This window comes from Oncorhynchus clarkii, chromosome 2 (assembly GCF_045791955.1).
Source record: "Oncorhynchus clarkii lewisi isolate Uvic-CL-2024 chromosome 2, UVic_Ocla_1.0, whole genome shotgun sequence".
NCBI classification, from domain to species: Eukaryota; Metazoa; Chordata; class Actinopteri; order Salmoniformes; family Salmonidae; genus Oncorhynchus; species Oncorhynchus clarkii.
In genome coordinates this window covers 59,158,870-59,175,735 of record NC_092148.1, presented here as the reverse complement: position 1 = coordinate 59,175,735, position 16,866 = coordinate 59,158,870, and the positions used below count along the sequence as shown (strand labels likewise).

The 16,866-nt window shown below is 45.8% G+C and overlaps 1 protein-coding gene across 4 annotated transcripts in view; it reads right to left on the bottom strand.

Annotated features, from left to right (window-relative positions):
* The window catches only part of LOC139370805 (septin 15), a 30,840-nt gene that overhangs the window by 4,137 nt on the left and 9,837 nt on the right, over window positions 1–16,866 (bottom strand). Inside the window, exons 1-10 of one of the 4 annotated variants that reach the window (XM_071110582.1) lie at window positions 15,466–15,691; window positions 15,098–15,197; window positions 8,114–8,220; window positions 6,519–6,619; window positions 6,214–6,348; window positions 3,547–3,664; window positions 3,369–3,461; window positions 3,106–3,202; window positions 487–538; window positions 239–367 (exon numbers count right to left, since the gene is read on the bottom strand). In XM_071110582.1, coding sequence (XP_070966683.1) covers window positions 239–367; window positions 487–538; window positions 3,106–3,202; window positions 3,369–3,461; window positions 3,547–3,664; window positions 6,214–6,348; window positions 6,519–6,619; window positions 8,114–8,220; window positions 15,098–15,197; window positions 15,466–15,624 — 1,091 coding nt within the window. In that variant the 5' untranslated portion in view covers window positions 15,625–15,691. Of the gene's footprint in view, window positions 1–238; window positions 368–486; window positions 539–3,105; window positions 3,203–3,368; window positions 3,462–3,546; window positions 3,665–6,213; window positions 6,349–6,518; window positions 6,620–8,113; window positions 8,221–15,097; window positions 15,198–15,465; window positions 15,692–16,866 lie in introns of those variants that run through there. The other 3 variants (XM_071110591.1, XM_071110599.1, XM_071110608.1) reach the window with 3 other exon arrangements.

Here is a 16,866-nt window from a genome sequence, read left to right as displayed (position 1 = left end):
AGGTCAAAGGTGAGGGACCAAACATCAAGAATCACTAACAGTGACCAGTGATTAACGAAGCACATCCCAACCAATACAGTCTGGTCACCGTCACTTAATGACATTATGACTCAAACGTCAGGTTCATCTATGAAATAAGCTTTACAGCATATTTTAGATTCTTTCTCAGCCTGTCTGATTACTATTGAACATATCAGATGTATGGTATTTCCTCTGATGATTAAGGTCTCTCTCCTACCTGGTCATTTGGTTCTTGGTCTTGCTGGTGTCCACTCCTCCATTGCAAGTTACAGCAGCAAGCTTTTTGCTGCGGTAGTTCTCATAGTGGACGTTGTTGGTCACATCCTTCAGATCTTGCATATGGGTCCTACAGGAGAGAATTGGGGAAGTTGGGTCTCAAATAATTATATCACTGTAAATACCGTGGTATAATCACTGACAATAATGGATGAATAAAAGGATTGACATGCATCCTCTGTCTCTCACCTGATCAGCATGTTCCGTAACACAGTGAAGTCACAGTGCTCCCCGTTCTCCACTAAAACAGGAAGAGAGAGAGAAAGAGAGAGAGATGTCAGAGACCCACAGAGATTGTTCTCTTCACATCGCCATCAATCATTATTGGGTACTGGTAGAATACACACCAGTTCCCAGAATTCCCGGTAACATTACAAAGGCTCTCGGATCAAAAGGGACAATTTCTACTCACGGAGCCAAAAATTACTGGGTCGCTCAGCTAGTCTACATTCTTATTACAGGTGATGAGACTACCCGATGAGACTGTTAGGTAGTCAAACACACAGACAACACACAAAGTAATTGGCCAAAAGGACCCGTGGTCAGACAGTCAGACTGTAAACAAGAATGTGTCTGCTCAGTGAACACACAGACATGGTTAAAACTATCACTAAGGACAGAGACACATTTCACTGGACCACTGCTCAAACACACACATTCAGTAGTATACAGTACATAGAGTAGTCAACAGACAGACATGTCACAGACAAGACAGACCACTGCTCTAAGACATACATTTCAGCTGATTAAACACACACATGGTTAAAAGATCACATGGGATTCTGGAAAAGGACCGCAGAGACACTGCTGCTGCTGCTGAGGATGTGGATTTCTCCTCTTTCCTGATCAAAACATGGCTCCTTTACTACATAGCTCCTCTCCCCAGGCCCCACCTTATCTCGGGCTAAGCCTAACGTGCATCACGCTGTCAGCTGTGGATCTCAGGAAGAGAAGGAGGACACCTTACCCGTGAGGTGCATGCATAGAGCCCCTGCTGTCACCTACCTGAGTGACTTCTGATGGGAGGGAGGAGAGGGCACACGGGAACCCAGGTCCTGCCCAGGTGACCCCTGTAACCCGTGTCTGTCCACCCTGACTGTCTACTGAACGAGGGGTTACATGAGGGGAGATGAGGGCTGGCAGGGCAGGCCAGCCTCAGTGATGGGATGGGAGTGGAGGAGGGTTTGGTTGAGGTGGGGTCACAGGGTCATAACAAAGCATGGTTGTAGCTCTAATGGAAAGACACACCCTCGGCCGATTGGCTGAAAACTCCTGATGTATGCTGGACTGAATGGTTGTTGCCTCCTCACTGTTGTTTTCAGTGCTCTGCCGTTAAAACAGAGCAACACTGAGAGCAAGATCACTGCTATCGCATGGGGTCAGCTGCCCATCAGGAGTTTTAAGCCCGAGTGCTTTAGCTACTAATGGTCGTTCGATTATGATACCTGCATGGAGGTTTCCATTGAATGAGCCAAGAACAGGGAAAAATGTCTTATCCCATGACAAAGAACTTATTGTAAAATGTTCTATGAATCAATATGCAACGGAGTATGTGTGATGGACCCCCTGTGGGAACTACAGGGAGTGTCAGCAAACAGCATCACAGTGCAAGGATTTAGTGCAACAGAGTGTATATAGATAAGTGACTGTTCTTAGATAATGCATGCAAAATATGTATACATTCACATACTATGTATACAATAAGTTTGTGCATTTTCAACTCCTAACAGTGCTACAATTGAGTGTTGACGAGTGGCCAAATGATGACTAAAACGAATAACGGTAGATCATGCAGTTCTGGAAAAGGTATGACTTAATATAAAAAGGTATACTTCAGGATTTTGGCAATGAGGCCCTTCATCTAGCGTGTTAGTCGATACCCATAGACTTCCAGCCATTGTGCTAACGCTAGTTAGCATTGGCTCACAAAACTACCTCTAAATTCCTTCATACTGGACACAGACGCATAAAAAATGGAATCCACAAGGTCATCTGACTCTGGTGAAGTAGATAAAGGGCCTCATTGCCCACATCCCAAAGTATCCCTCTAAGATAATCAGGTACCTATTAACATGAGTTAGAGGGTGATGTTGCTCTATTCTAGGAGAAGCGTTAGCGCTGAACAGCCTATAGGTTTTTCAATTAGTAAGAGCTCCACTTTGACCATCAACCTAATGTCGTAGCAACAAAAAGTGAAGAGGGGAGGAAGGCCTGAGGGAGAGGGGTATCAAATGTGAGAGATGGTTTTGTTTACCAAAAATGCCCTCTGTCAGTCATGGAAAAGAATAGACAGAAAGAAAAAAGAGAAAAGAAAGAATGAAAAAGTGAAAGACTGATACGGTCAACCACTGATACGGTCAACGGTCAACCACAGAGCAACACTTGAAAATGAAAAAAAAAATGTATTTCAGGGAACTTAAAACAAAAGAAAATCAAGTGGAGAACAACAACGATTCATTGTGGCCAATGGTGAAAAAAGGGGTGACAAGGTCTCTCTCTCTGAAGTCCCTGGGGTGGTACAGTACAGTGTTCACTGCCAGAGAGACCATGATATCCTAGTAGAAGAACCCTGTCCCCCTTTTCCAGAATCCCTGTCAGAAACACTCTGGGGGGAGGGGGGGATTTCCTGGGAGGCCATGCAGTTTCCCTACACTAGGTCTCCACACTTCCGTGCTTCATCCACTTGCATGGCACAGTGAGTGACATTAATAAATAACATTCTCCAGAACAACAACCCACAGACAATACCATGCCACTGTCTCATCTCAGACAGAACAGAGAACCCAGCCAGGCCCATACTGAACCTACCTTCTGCCACGCCCCAGGGGTACTGACGACCTCTGACCTTCTTGCCGTTCACTTCAATCACCACGTTGCTGCCAACCACTGCCAGAGGCATCCGCTCCTGCCGCACAGGGAGACAGAGGGAGAAGTGATAGTTAATCAGTGAGCCTGTACAGTATTGACAACCTATTAGATAACCAAACTGACAGGGACAAAACAAAATGGCAGATGGGGACTAGTGTGGACTGATACCAATGACCGTATCAGTCTCTCTCATTGGACACTACCTTGATCTTCCGGATGAGCTTGCTGTCCTCATCGTCCTCGGTGTCAGGAAACTCATAGATTCTGATCTTGTGTTCTTGGATTTCCTTCATGATCTGAGTTGAAGGTAAAAATGACATGAGTAATTGCCATACACATGTTGTGTTTGTGCAAACACGAATAATGAACACATACACACACCTGTTTCTTGAACAGCTGGCATTCTTCAGGTGTCAGAGTGTCTGCCTTGGCGATTAGAGGGATCACGTTGACCTTGTCATGGAGACGCTTCATGAACTCAATGTCCAGGGGCTTCAGCCTTCAACGCATTTTACACAGTTAAAAAATATGTTCTGAGGCTCTGTTGTTGCACAGTCAAAACAGATACACAGTCAGTCAGACAAACACAGGCAGGCAGGCAGGCAGGGAAGGCTGACTTATGCGTAGATGTGACACAGTCCTGAATAATTCTCTGTAGTTAATACACGTTCTGCTCAAACTCACGCAGTGCATTATGCCACCAGTGGCAAGAAAACACTGGAGGAACCAAAGAAACACTGACTGTCTTATTTACACTACATGACCCAAAGTATGTGGACACATGGTCGAACATCTCATTCCAAAATCATGAGCATTAACATGGAGTTGGCCCCCCTTTGCTGCTATAACAGCCTCCACTCTTCTGGGAAGGCTTTCCACTAGAATATTGGAACATTGCTGCTGGGACTTGCTTCCATTCAGCCACAACAGCATTAGTGAGGTCGGGCACTGATGTTGGGTGATTATGGTGTTCAAGGTGTTCAATGGGCTTGAGGTAAGGGCTCTGTACAAGCCAGTCAAGTGCTTCCCCAAACTGTTGCCACAAAGTTGGAAGCACAGAATTGTCTAGAATGTAATTCTATGCTGTAGCATTAACATTTCCCTAAGAGGCCTAGTCCAAACCATGAAAAACAGCCCCAGACCATTATTCCTCCTCCACCAAACTTTACAGTTGGCACGATGCATCAGGGCAGGTAGCGTTCTCCGGGCATCCGCCAAATACAGATTCGTCCGTCGGACTGCCAGATGGTGAAGCGTGATTCATCACTCCAGAAAACACATTTCCACTGCTCCAGTCCAATGGCAGTGAGCTTTACACCACTCCAGCTGACGCTTGGCATTGCACATGGTGATCTTAGGCTTGTGTGTGGCCACTCGGCCATGAAAACCCATTTCATGAAGCTCCAGACGAACAATTATTTTGCTGACGTTGCTTCCAGAGGTAGTTTGGAACTCGGTAGTGAGTGTTACAAACGAGGGCAGATGATTTTCACATGATAAGCACTTGATCGGTCCCGTTCTGTGAGCTTGTGTGGCCTAACACTTTGCGGCTGAGCCGTTGTTGCCCTAAAGACTTTCCACTTCACAATAACATCACTTAAAGTCGACCGGGGCAGCTCAGCAGGGTAGAAATTTGACGAATTGACTTGTTGGAAAGGTGGCATCTTATGGTGGTGCCACATTGAAAGTCACTGAGCTTTTCAATATGGCCAATGTTTGTCTATGGAGATTGCATGTCTGTGTGCTCGATTTTATTATCCTGTCAGCAACAGGTGTGGCTGAAATAGCCGAATTCCCTAATTCCCTAAAATACTTTTGTATATACTGTATAGTGTATTTTCATGTCTTTTCTTTTTTTCCCAGTCAGTGACCACTAATAATTATGTCATGGTGGGATCATGAGGGATTCTCTTTGTTATTCTCTCTGTGATGTTCTCACTCTGGCTGATGAGGGAGTAGGTGGACAAAGGGGCTCTTCTTCTCTGTGGCCAGAGTTCTGTCCAGGGACTGGAGGGGAGAGCTGGAGGGGGCAAAGCAGTAAGGGTGATGGGGAGGGCGGTGGGGATGGCTGTGGATCCCAGGAATATACAGACACAGAGCAACAGACCTGCTGTTACAGGTCACAGGACTAAAGGGGGCATATGAAGTGTGAGGAGAGCGACAGGGACAGACCTGGCAGAGGAGGAAGGTCACATTCTGAATTTGTCTCCACATTAGCAGAGGCAAGGACTGACATGATTTCTGATCTCTTAATCCATTACCTTGTGTCGGTCTATCAACGGACATTTTTATGATCTTATATAATGTCACAACCACGTCAGTGTCCTCCTTATATGGCTACATATAATTACAGCAACCATTTGACTGGTTAAAATATGTAGGATTGGATAGATCCTAACACAAAAAGTGGGCCTAGCTGATTTGCTACGGAGGCGTTTTTCTAAGCTGAAAATAAAGCATCCCATTCCCAGGGATTCTAAGCTCAGGGGCTCCTCAGTGAGCTGCCTCCTCCTGATTGGCTGGCTCAGTGATGGTGAGAGCGCTTCCATCTCATCCTCAGTCTAGTGGGTGTTATGCAACCTCGTAGGTCACAACATTGGCAGCCGACATCTCTCTCGGTCTTGCTTCCCACTCACATATGTGAACTCACGCATGCGCCTACTCTCCACTCATACATTCCTGTTCACGTTCGGGCTCACATACATAGGCAAGCAGAGATAATTGATAAAGGCACACACACACGCAATCAAAAGCACAATGTCATGACTTCTACAACACAGAGTTAATGCACATGGAAATACATGGCCACTTAACTCAGAAGCAGCATAGAGAACACTTTATAATTACAGTACACATGCGGTTTAACATGTTATAATTTAAAATGTGTTTCAGCTCATACGAGTCTCTTTATCAGACAAGGAAAGGTGGGTAGCATAGGTTTAATTTATTTAGCCATCAAAGAGTATATACTATACATCCTATGACATCAATGTAGTACTGGTACATGATCACAAAAGGACTGTTCTCCCACGGTCTGTCAGTACTCACCCGTGGCCAGAGGGGGCGATGAAGTACAGGCAGCAGTGAACTCTGTTGTCTGGCATCAGTCGTCGGTTCACCCTGGACTCTGCATTCAGGAAGTCCTCACACTTACTGTCAATGAAGTTAATGACAGGCTGCCAGCTGAGAGGGGGGATGAAAGAGGTGAGAAAGAGTAAAATAGGAAAATGTTGTTCACCTCTACATTTAGGCTCTCATTGACGCAGAGAATATTGCATATAGTCACACTCCTACACAACAAACAAACTCCACCATATCTTTCATACATGCTCACATTCACTCCCAATACTCACCAGTTACTATTGTCCACTGCATCTCCAAACCCTGGCGTATCGACGATGGTGAGAGTGAGCTGGACACCCCCTTCCTTCACCAGAACCTTGGACTGCTCCACCTGCAAAACAGTAACACAGTGACGCTAAGACATAACTCCATAGCTCCCATTTAATCTCTCAGCTCCCCCATACACTACGGCTCATCTATAGCTTAATCATGTTAGTCCTGGGGGGAAAAAATGGCAGCTGTGACAGTGATATGGTGCTGGTAGATTTTTCACGGTTTAGGAGACATAATTCACTTCCCACTACAGTATGTTTCAGTTGCTCTCTGTTCGGCTGCTGCATACTTTCACAAGGGTAGTTATTTTGGGGCGACCTCTTTCAGTCTCTCTAAACATGCAAAAACACATTCTTTGCCTTTGCAAAACACTTTAGTTTAGATGCACATTCTTTTCTAGCAGGGCATATATCAAGCACTCAAAATACTTTCGGAAGAGTGTGTGTGTGTGTGTGTGTGTGTGTGTGTGTGTGCCTGCATATCTGCTTTTAAATCCATTTCAGTGAAAGAGAAACAAAATACCCCAAAAATGTGCACCCATCAATTGAGTGAAATCTGAGTAGACAGAATGTGACTATTTGACAGACATAAGATTGTTCTGGAATATAAATACTCCCCCCCCCCCCCCCCCCCCCCCCCCCGTCTCTCCCCCTCAGCCCACGGCAGCCGCAGCAGACAGCCGCACACAGCACACTGGGCCCAAGTCTACCCCTCTACATTTACACTGTGGCTTTGGTCTACCCCAACAGCTCCATTTCTAAACATTGGACGCACTCTTCAATGGAGGATCAAACACATCAGCAGGAACCACGGGGATCCCAGAGACACAACCAGGAATCTTAGGCCTCAACAAATCTGAAAAACAACTTACGTCGGTCTACATTCAAAATGAAGTCACACGGTAATTTCTTGAAAACAGCTTTGCAAAAGTGTGGTTCTAATTCAGGAAATGATGACTCACAAAGGTTACTAACTCCCACCTCAGTGCTCGCCGTGTGATGGAGACAAAACCCAAATATAGCAGCCAAACACCGCCCTTTGCATATACATCACAAAGACAGAAAGCCGATGCCCAGGATGCCTCCGAGATGGGAGTCTTGTGTTTGGTGGGAAAGTCACCACTGGGTGTTGTTTCATGGGAACATTCCTAACCTCCTACTGACCCCTTCAGGCCCCAAGAGGAACCAGAGCCCCAGAGTCCAACTCTCCTCCTTCTTGTCCCCATCCTAAAGAGAGGCCACATAAATCTCCCCAAACACCCTTAACTAAAAAAACACAAAAATGTGCACCCATCAATTGAGTGAACTAGCCCCCCCCCCAGTCTCGTTATCTGTCCCTCTTCTGTTTATCAAGGACATATAAGGACAAAACACTGTGGGCTCTATCTCTAGCTGCTGGTGCTCTGGGTGCACTGCCTCTGGTCTGGCCGCTGTGACCATCCAGTGGTTATTGGGTTTGTTTGTATTGGCCTGAGAGCTTTGTGCTCTTTGCTCGTGTTGCACTTCCACATGTGGAGGAAGTGTGTGTGTGTGTGTGGGGGGGGGGGGGCTACCTGCACAGTCTTCTTGATCCGTAGGGATGGGCCAGGGTAATCCTTGGAGTACAGGTCAGTCAGGAAGAGGGAGTTGATGAGCGTGGATTTCCCCAATCCAGACTCACCTATGGGAGGAGATCTGACGTCAGTTACATCATTGTCACAGTGAGGAATTCAGCATATAGCTTTTATCTGGCTATGCAGTATGCATACACCAAAATAACTCATGCATACACATACCCTGCAGTGGCATAGTCACAGTCAAGCGTTTGAAGGTAATTTCTGTCCCGGATAACTGCAGCACAGGAAATAAAAGCTGATTCCTTGTCTCATTGGGAAAGGCCAAAAGCCTATCTGCCAGAAAGTAAGCTTTAAGTCCGAGTGAATAAAACATTTCTTCTCTCCCCTTCGCTCTCTCACTAATCGTTCTTACCTTCTCTTCTTTGACTATATGATCTTATTAATTTACAGAGGATAAAACACACACACACAGCTTCCATCTTACTGTGATTAATGAGTGAGCATCTTCAGACCTGTGCTTGGGAGTGACTGCTCTAGTGCTCTGGGAGGGTCAAGGGCAGGTTGCCTGACATGCTCCAGCAGGACCACCACACCAGCAGCAGAGCAACAGCAGCATTACCCCCACTGTCCCAGCAGGGGGCACCCCGACCGCCTTGCTTTCCACCATTCCCAACACTCCCAGATCAACCCATACTCATGTCAAATTTCCATCAGATTCACCCAAAAAGCTCATATTGCTTTGACTTGGGGCCAATACCAGGCCACTGGTACTTTTCAGCTTGCATTTACATAACAATGGCTAACTATGAACTTTAAACCCGGGCTCCCAAGTGGCACAGCGGTCTAAGGCACTGCATGTTAGAGGCGTCACTACAGAGCATGGTTCGTTTCCAGGCTGTAGCACAACCGGCCATGATTGTGAGTCCCATAGGGCAGCGCACAATTGGCCCAGCATCGCCCGGGCTTGGCCGTCATTGTAAATAACAATGTGTTCTTAACTGACTTGCCCAGTTAAATAAAGGTTCCATAAAAACACCTCACAAAGCAACTGTCTTGATGATGCAGAGGTTGTTGATTCCATTTGCCCCAAGTCTTTAGTGTTACACTCCTGATGGAAACACACATTTCCTGATAATGACTGACAGTTGATTTGTGCGGTTGCATGTGCTCTGCTCTGCATATAATACTGCAATTCAACCAAACCAGTCATTATGATGACTCCGTGGCCAGTTGTGAAATCCTCAGATAGTGTGTCTCAACCTTCACCCCTCACACAGACCCTCTCTTTGAGGTGCAGCTCACATCTGGCTGACAAACAGCGCTAGGTCACAGGTTCCCCCCTGCCCCCTTCAAAACACACTGTTTAAGCAGGAGATAAGACACACCAAACCCACCCGCTGTCTGCTGGGTACACCTGTCAGCACCCGGCCTATGCTGGAGGTCACCCAAACCAGGAGGGGGAGAGGATAGAGGGGCAGGCAGGCACCTCCTACGCTACTCTGGGGGAATAGGTGGAGGGCAACAGAGGGTCAGGGGCATGTATCTAAAGCAGAGCAGACAGAGTGCCTGCAGATTACATTACTCTGGAGCTTGATAGCAGGTATGAAGGCATTTTAATGGAAGCCAGTCATACCCATCATCCTCCCGCCCCTCTCTGTGGCCCTGAAACCTGGCACTGGAATCTCCTGTTTCGCTCTGCCTCTCATGCATGCAAAATGGATCTACAAGTCCCAGATAGAGAGAGGCCCTGTTCTGAGTCTGGCTCCTGGGACACTAATCTGCGTTTTGGGTTGAACGAGACACTGGGGAGGACAGAATTAGGATCGGAGTTCACTGGATTAGAAAAAAAAAAAAAAACACAGGACACTTTAAATAACTATCTTGCAGAAATGCAGTATGAACTCTATTGTGATCCTGGTATAAAATATAGCCGAAGAGCTTTTATCTCTGGTCCCTAGACTAGAGCCTCCTCGTCCTTTGTTAGCTTGAGGGCGACTGCTGATGTTGGCTAGAAAAACAAATGAAGGGAAATGAATAACTAAAAACACGTGGACGAGAAAGGACATCAATCACAACGTGATAACAGTCCATATATCTATAATCCTTTATACAGTAGGCCCATTATTACCACAAAGAACCAGACCCATTTTAGGTGACTCAAGGTCACCTTACCTACCATCTAAAATCCAACCCCCAGCTCATCTCCTCTCCATCCCCCTCCTGCTGTGGACCTGGATCAATTACACCCCCTGGCCCCTCTTTCTCACCAAACACGCCACCTCAGCTGCACAACAGCCAGAACACAGGGAACTAACCAGGACACAAGCCAAATTACAGCTAATGTCCTGCGCAGTGTACTCCACTTATAACAACCACTGACCTTGGAGTTCATGGTAACTCATCGTGGTCAAAATCACAGAACAGCAACAGTCGACATACCACAGACAGTTATTTAGTATCAGTGGCAGTTCTGTGGTGCAAACTAGCCGACACTTTCGCCAATGATCGTCTCTCTGCAGTAGTTACCCCACCCCCGGAGGACAAGTCCAACCCAATTAGCCTTCCTCTCAGTTTTAATTAAATATTGGTCCGCATGATCTCTGAAAACGCACTCTCCATAAATAGACCCTGTCCCTGACGACCAAAAGCTGCATGGATGGCTGGCTGGCTGGGTGACCCGCCCCTTACTTCCCCTCTTTCATAATGGGAACATTGTGAGGGGGACAGAGAGGGAGAGACCAAGAGGCAGGTGAAGAGAAAACAACTGACATGGAGGGAATGGAAGTACAGTACTGAAGTACAGTACCTGCAGTTAGAGAGAGAGACAGATTGACAGGGGTATGGGGACAGACATACAGATGGACACACAGGACACGTTTCCCAGGAGATTCCTAACATTCCGGACCTCTCCTCCCTCTTCCTGTCAACATACTAATGCCACACCCAAAAATGACCCCTGGGGTAGCAGCTGGCCCCAGACATCCTGACAGGCCACTTTTACACTCCCCTGCTTAGCCCAGCCAGACCAGACCCCTTGCTCCTCTCCTCATCACCCCAAATAAAGGGGCTCCTGGTGCTTCTGGTCTGTACGCCTGTAGCTCTTTTCCACTGACAAACACAGAGCTCTCCTCCCCTAACAGACAGACATGTGGGCCTGAATCACAGAGTGTAAAATGAGACATCTGGTCCACATGTACTAATGTCTATATGAGGGGGGGGGGGAGAGCGAGAGAGAAAAGAGAGTGTATGTGTGTGTGTGTGAGGAGAGGAAAGTGAGAAGGGATGTTTAAGTGGGTCAGATAAGCTCTATAAATCAGGAGATGGGATGGCTGCAGTAGGGTCAAAAGGTAATCTGATCAAGATCTGCAACACACCCTAACTACTATACAGCGGAAGATAAAGAGGATGATATACCAGAAATACTATGCTATAAGGCAGTCTATATGAGATGCTGCTCTGGTAGGCTTACAGATGGACTAGCTACTCCACTGTCTATTAAAAGATTGGGTCTGTGTAGTCAATGGGAGTCAGTTTCCCAAGATTTGTGAGAGAGCGGGTAATCTATAAAAGATTCACTTTGAACCCCTGAGTCTAAACAGAAACTGACACAATCAGCACGAGTGAGGTCATACAGGACATGTGCACACTGCATTATACAGCAGCAGCAGCTCCCCCCTCCCACACAGTCACTCACACACCCTGAAGCAGTCCAACTGATCTCACACAAACAAAGGCGCTCCTGCTGTGTCTCATGCACAAGGGCCATAGTAAGTCTTGGTGAAATACATTTCCTTTTCTTAGTGGCTCATCTTGTTACAATGTGATGACATGTCCTTCACCTGGAAAATCTGTGCCTGAAAACATCCTTTCTTTTCGTGGTTCTACGCTTTTGAGGTAGTGCCATCTTTTTAGTCAGTGAACAAGAGTCAGTAGATGACAGTAAGAAGACGAAGAGGAAACCAATAGGTGGAAATAAACTGCCATAGAACAGGGCAGGGATCATCATCAAGAACAGATTCCCAAATCTAAAATGACCCGGAGCTGATTTCCTGGTGTTTTTACAGTCTTTAATGTATAACAATAAAACCAAAATGTACTCAAAAATCTTGAGTGGCCAAATACAGACACCCATGGGCCGCCAGTTGGGAAATCCTGAAATAGGGATGGGATAGTGGGAGGGGAGTATGAATGGGTAGTAGGTAGGGCTGGAATAGGGATGGGATAGTGGGAGGGGAGTATGAATGGGTAGTAGGTAGGGCTGGAATAGGGATGGGATAGTGGGAGGGGAGTATGAATGGGTAGTAGGTAGGGCTGCAAGATATGGGCATTGTAATGTAATTGCATTTTTTTTTTACCAAATATTGCGATTGTACTTGCGCTTTAAACTGAGCGTACAAAACATTAGGAACATGACAAACTGAACAGGTGAAAGCTATTATCCCCTGATTCAGAGGGGTTGGGTTAAATGCAGAAGACACATTTCAGTTGAAGGCATTCAGTTGTACAACTGACTCGGTATCCCCCCTTTTTAAATAATGATTTTTAAGCCGTGAGACAAGTAAGACATGGATTGTGTTTGTGTGCCATTCCGAGGGTGAATGGGCAAGGCAAAAGACTGAAGTGCCTTTGAATGGGGTATGGTAGAAGGCGCAACAGTTTCCTGTGTGTATAAAGAATGTGTCACCACCCAAAGAACATCCAGCCAACTTGAAACACCTGTGGGAAGCATTGGAGTCAACAAAGGCCAGCATCCCTGTTGAACACTTGACACCTTGTAGAGAGTCCATGCCTTGACAAATTGAGGCTGTTCTGAGGGCAAAAGGGGGTGCAAGTCAATATTAGGAAGGTGTTCTTAATGTTTTGTACACTCTGTGTCGATCAAAAAACTTGGGTGAACTGAATCATAGAAATAGAATGATAAGAAGCAAAGCATTTGACCGAACAGAACAAGCTTATAGTGAATCTAACAGATGAGGAACTGCGCTGCTTAAGGGCTCCCGAGTGGCGCAGCGGTCGAAGGCACTGCTTCTCAGTGCAAGAGGTGTCACTACAGTCCCTGGTTCAAATCCAGCTCATATCACATCTGGCCGTGATTGGGAGTACCATAGGGTGGTGCTCAATTGGCTCAGCGTCATCCAAGTTCGGCCGGTATAGGCCGCCATTGTAAACAGAGACTGGGATCTACTATTGGCACTGACTGTGAGTAAAGAGAAGCTCAAGCTCCAAGTGTTGTAAATTCTTAAGTCTTGTGATGTGAACTGTAACAGAGGTCTATTTAGCCTCTACTTTGTTCCTATAGTATATCATGGATTTGGACAACCTGCTTTGTAGAGCAGCCCGGCTCTCTCCAATCTTTCCCAGGTTCAGTACAGAAATTCTGCCAGCTGGCCCAAAGGCCAGGAAACAGGTTTTTTCCATTCCAGAATTTTGGAGGGAAAAAATTGTCCCAAGCCAAAGTCCTGTGGTGTCAGTCTCACAGAGTGACATTGGAACAGTGGAGACACTTCCAAGTGACCGGGCTCTAACAGACGAGCGGATTCCCAAAAGGAGCCCCAGTCTGTCAAAACAGTGAACCCAGCTGGCTTCCATTACAGGCCAATCTTCTCACGACTACAGCTACAGCTCGCTCTACTGGCCCTGAGCCTGGGTGTGCGTTCTCTAACACTCTCTAGAACTCTCACAGAGAGAGGGTGCCTGTCTGTCTGTCAGAGCTGGAATGGATGAGATTGCTCCAGAAGTCTTAACTGGTAGAGTTTCACAATAGTAGTGTCTTAAAGTGTAAAAGTTATAATGCGAAAGTTATACCGCGTGAGTGTGTGTCAGTGTGAGTGCCTCATCTTTATGTTCGAGGCACTGTTGTGTTTGTTCTCTCTGCCACACTTCACATTAGTTATGTGTAATGTTTGGCTCAGCTGGGGTATGCAGTGGTTGGAGATAAAAGGAAGGAAAGGCCCATATGTAACAAGGCTGAAATCCAATCCTGTTGACATTGAATTCTGCCACTCTCCCTCTGGCACATGCAGCCCTTTCACAGTGTTACTTTACCAAACAGGAAACCCAAACCAGAGGGAGATATTCTGTATGTGGGACATGTCATGCTGGTTGGCTGTGAGAGAAAGAGTGTGTGTGTGTGTGTCTCGCAAGGAAGCGCAAGAGCGCACAGCTGGCATACATAAGACAAAAAACAAAATATCCAGTCTTGATTCCCATGGAAGGCAGCCCTTACATCAGTGAAGTATGATCAATACTGTATTTCCTCACATCAATCGCCTCATGCAGAGTAACAATTCAATAAACATGTGATTGTGGTCTGTGAATGTGTGTGTGCGCGTGTGATTGTATAACCAACCAGCTCTCACAGTCACACTGAAGAATCAGAAGTTTGTCCATTAACGTCAAATTTCGAAGGTTACGTTTAGGCAGGTTAAGTTATATACATCAAAAACAAGTGCTTAGCACTGGGATAGAACACACAACCCTCAGAACAGTCCACAAAGCAAAACCCAGGCCTACATGATTCTAATAGCATTCACAGTTGCCCCTAGTGGTCGGTTTTGAAGTAATCTCCTGACGTCCTGTTTACCTGGATGGATGTCTACTTTCGCAGTGGATCTTGAGCAACCTGGCTGGTATAACCAATCACTCCTCCACTCTCATCTAATCTCCTCAGCCACCAGATTCCATTCCAAGTTCATTGGAATTCTGTGATTCAATAATTCTTAAATGCACTCAGTTTACCAATTCACAGAGCTAGAGTTAAAAGTTTTCAGTGACATTTTTACTTCAATTCCATGCAGAGAAATAGGAAACACACATTGATCTATACAATGCATTCAAACCAAATATGAGACCTCAAATGACATGCTTCATGTTCCTTTTTCACAAACAGACAGACTCACAAGCAGACACATATAGACAGACAAAAATTAACCCGACCAGGGAGACCCACACATAAAAAGAGAAGCAGACAAAATGACTCACCAACAACCATTAGTGTGAACTCAAAGCCCCTCTTCACTGACTTCCTGTACACTTGGTTGGGGAGGTTGGCGAACCCCACATACCCCTCCAGATTCCTCTGCTGGAAGAAAACACACAGAGTTACTCTGGAATCTCCTGGGGTGAGAAAAGCACTTCTGCGTACACAGACACACAGAGAGACAAAGAGCTGGTTTTAGAGGCCATGATTAGTATCTCTGGCCCAGAGTGACCAAGCACCTTTGAAAGAGCGGGGTGAAACGGAAACAGGGTTATGGGTTTGAGGTGAGTAAAATTACTACAAAAAAAATAGGTACAAAAGGAGAGGAAGGAGATAAGGTACTCTAACTGATCCTCCTGTGTTTATTTACAAGTCGTATCATATCCATCATATCCATCATCTGAGAGACGTCGTCATGGAGACAGTGGATCTCACACCAGATGACAGCCAACGCGTTCCCAAGTTGTGTGTTCTCCTTCTCTTGAGTACCGTATTTCTCCATTCCTCCCTCTGCCTGCTCTAATCTCATCCTCTCTCTCTCCCAGCGCGTTGTCACTCACGCTACACAAGGCAAACACAATTGATCACTGCTCGCCCCTGTTCACAGGACCTCTCATGCGTGTCCCAATGGACAACACAGGGGTAGAAAAGGGAGAGGGGCCACACTAGTCACTCCCACACAACAGCCCAGTCAGACACTACCACCCTGAAAACGTATCCTCTCACTCCTATAGTAACAAGGAGAGTCAGGAGACACACAACAGGGCTGCGTTGGGAGCAAACGCATTGTTGTGGTATGTCGGAGGTGTGCAGGCAATTGCCCTAAATGCTTCCATTTGAGGAAAGGAGTTAGTGGAGTATTAAGCCAAAAAAGCTCTACAACAATCTTCGTGTGTATCCTTTTCCACATCTCAGGCTTCATTAACACCACACCGATCAGAAGCTGGTCGATTTGAGGGGATTTAAGCCTTAACCCTGATTGAAGATGTAATAACAATTGTGTTATTGTTATAGGCCGTGATAACAAATGTGTCCTAAGACTCCTTGCCCCGAAATAGACCAAGGGGCAGATGGGAAACCATCACCATCTCCTTCCGTATTTTAACAGATTCAGTGTAACAGTAAAATCACTGTGCTAGAAAAAAAAAATGATAACAGGTCAATGGAGAAAATCAGGGCACATCCTGTCAAAGAGAAGTGGCTTATAAAACCAGATAATCCGTAGTAGCAGGGACAAAAACACCTAGGCTATTTTGACCATCAAATAGGCCCTATAGCAAAGCCCAGATCCATCTCTGCCTACCTACAGTGGCAAAAAAAAATATGTGAACCCTTTGGAATTACCTGGATTTCTGCATACATTAGTCATCAAATTTGATCTGATCTTCATCTAAGTCACAACAGACAAACAGTGTGCTTAAACTAATAACACACAAATTATTGTATTTTTCTTGTCTATATTGAATAGATCATTTAAACATTCACAGTGCAGGTTGGGAAAAGTACGTGAACCCCTAGGCTACTGACTTCTCCAAAAGCTAATTGGAGTCAGAAGTCAGCTAACCTGGAGTCCAATCAATGAGATGAGATATGTTAGTTAGAGCTGCCTTGCCCTATAAAATACTCACCAAATTTGAGTTTGCTATTCACAAGAATCATTGCCTGACGTGAACCATTCCTCAAACAAAAGAGATCTCAGAAGACCTAAGATTAAGAATCGCTGACTTGCATAAAGCTGGAAAGGGTTACAAAAGTATCTCTAAAAGCTTTG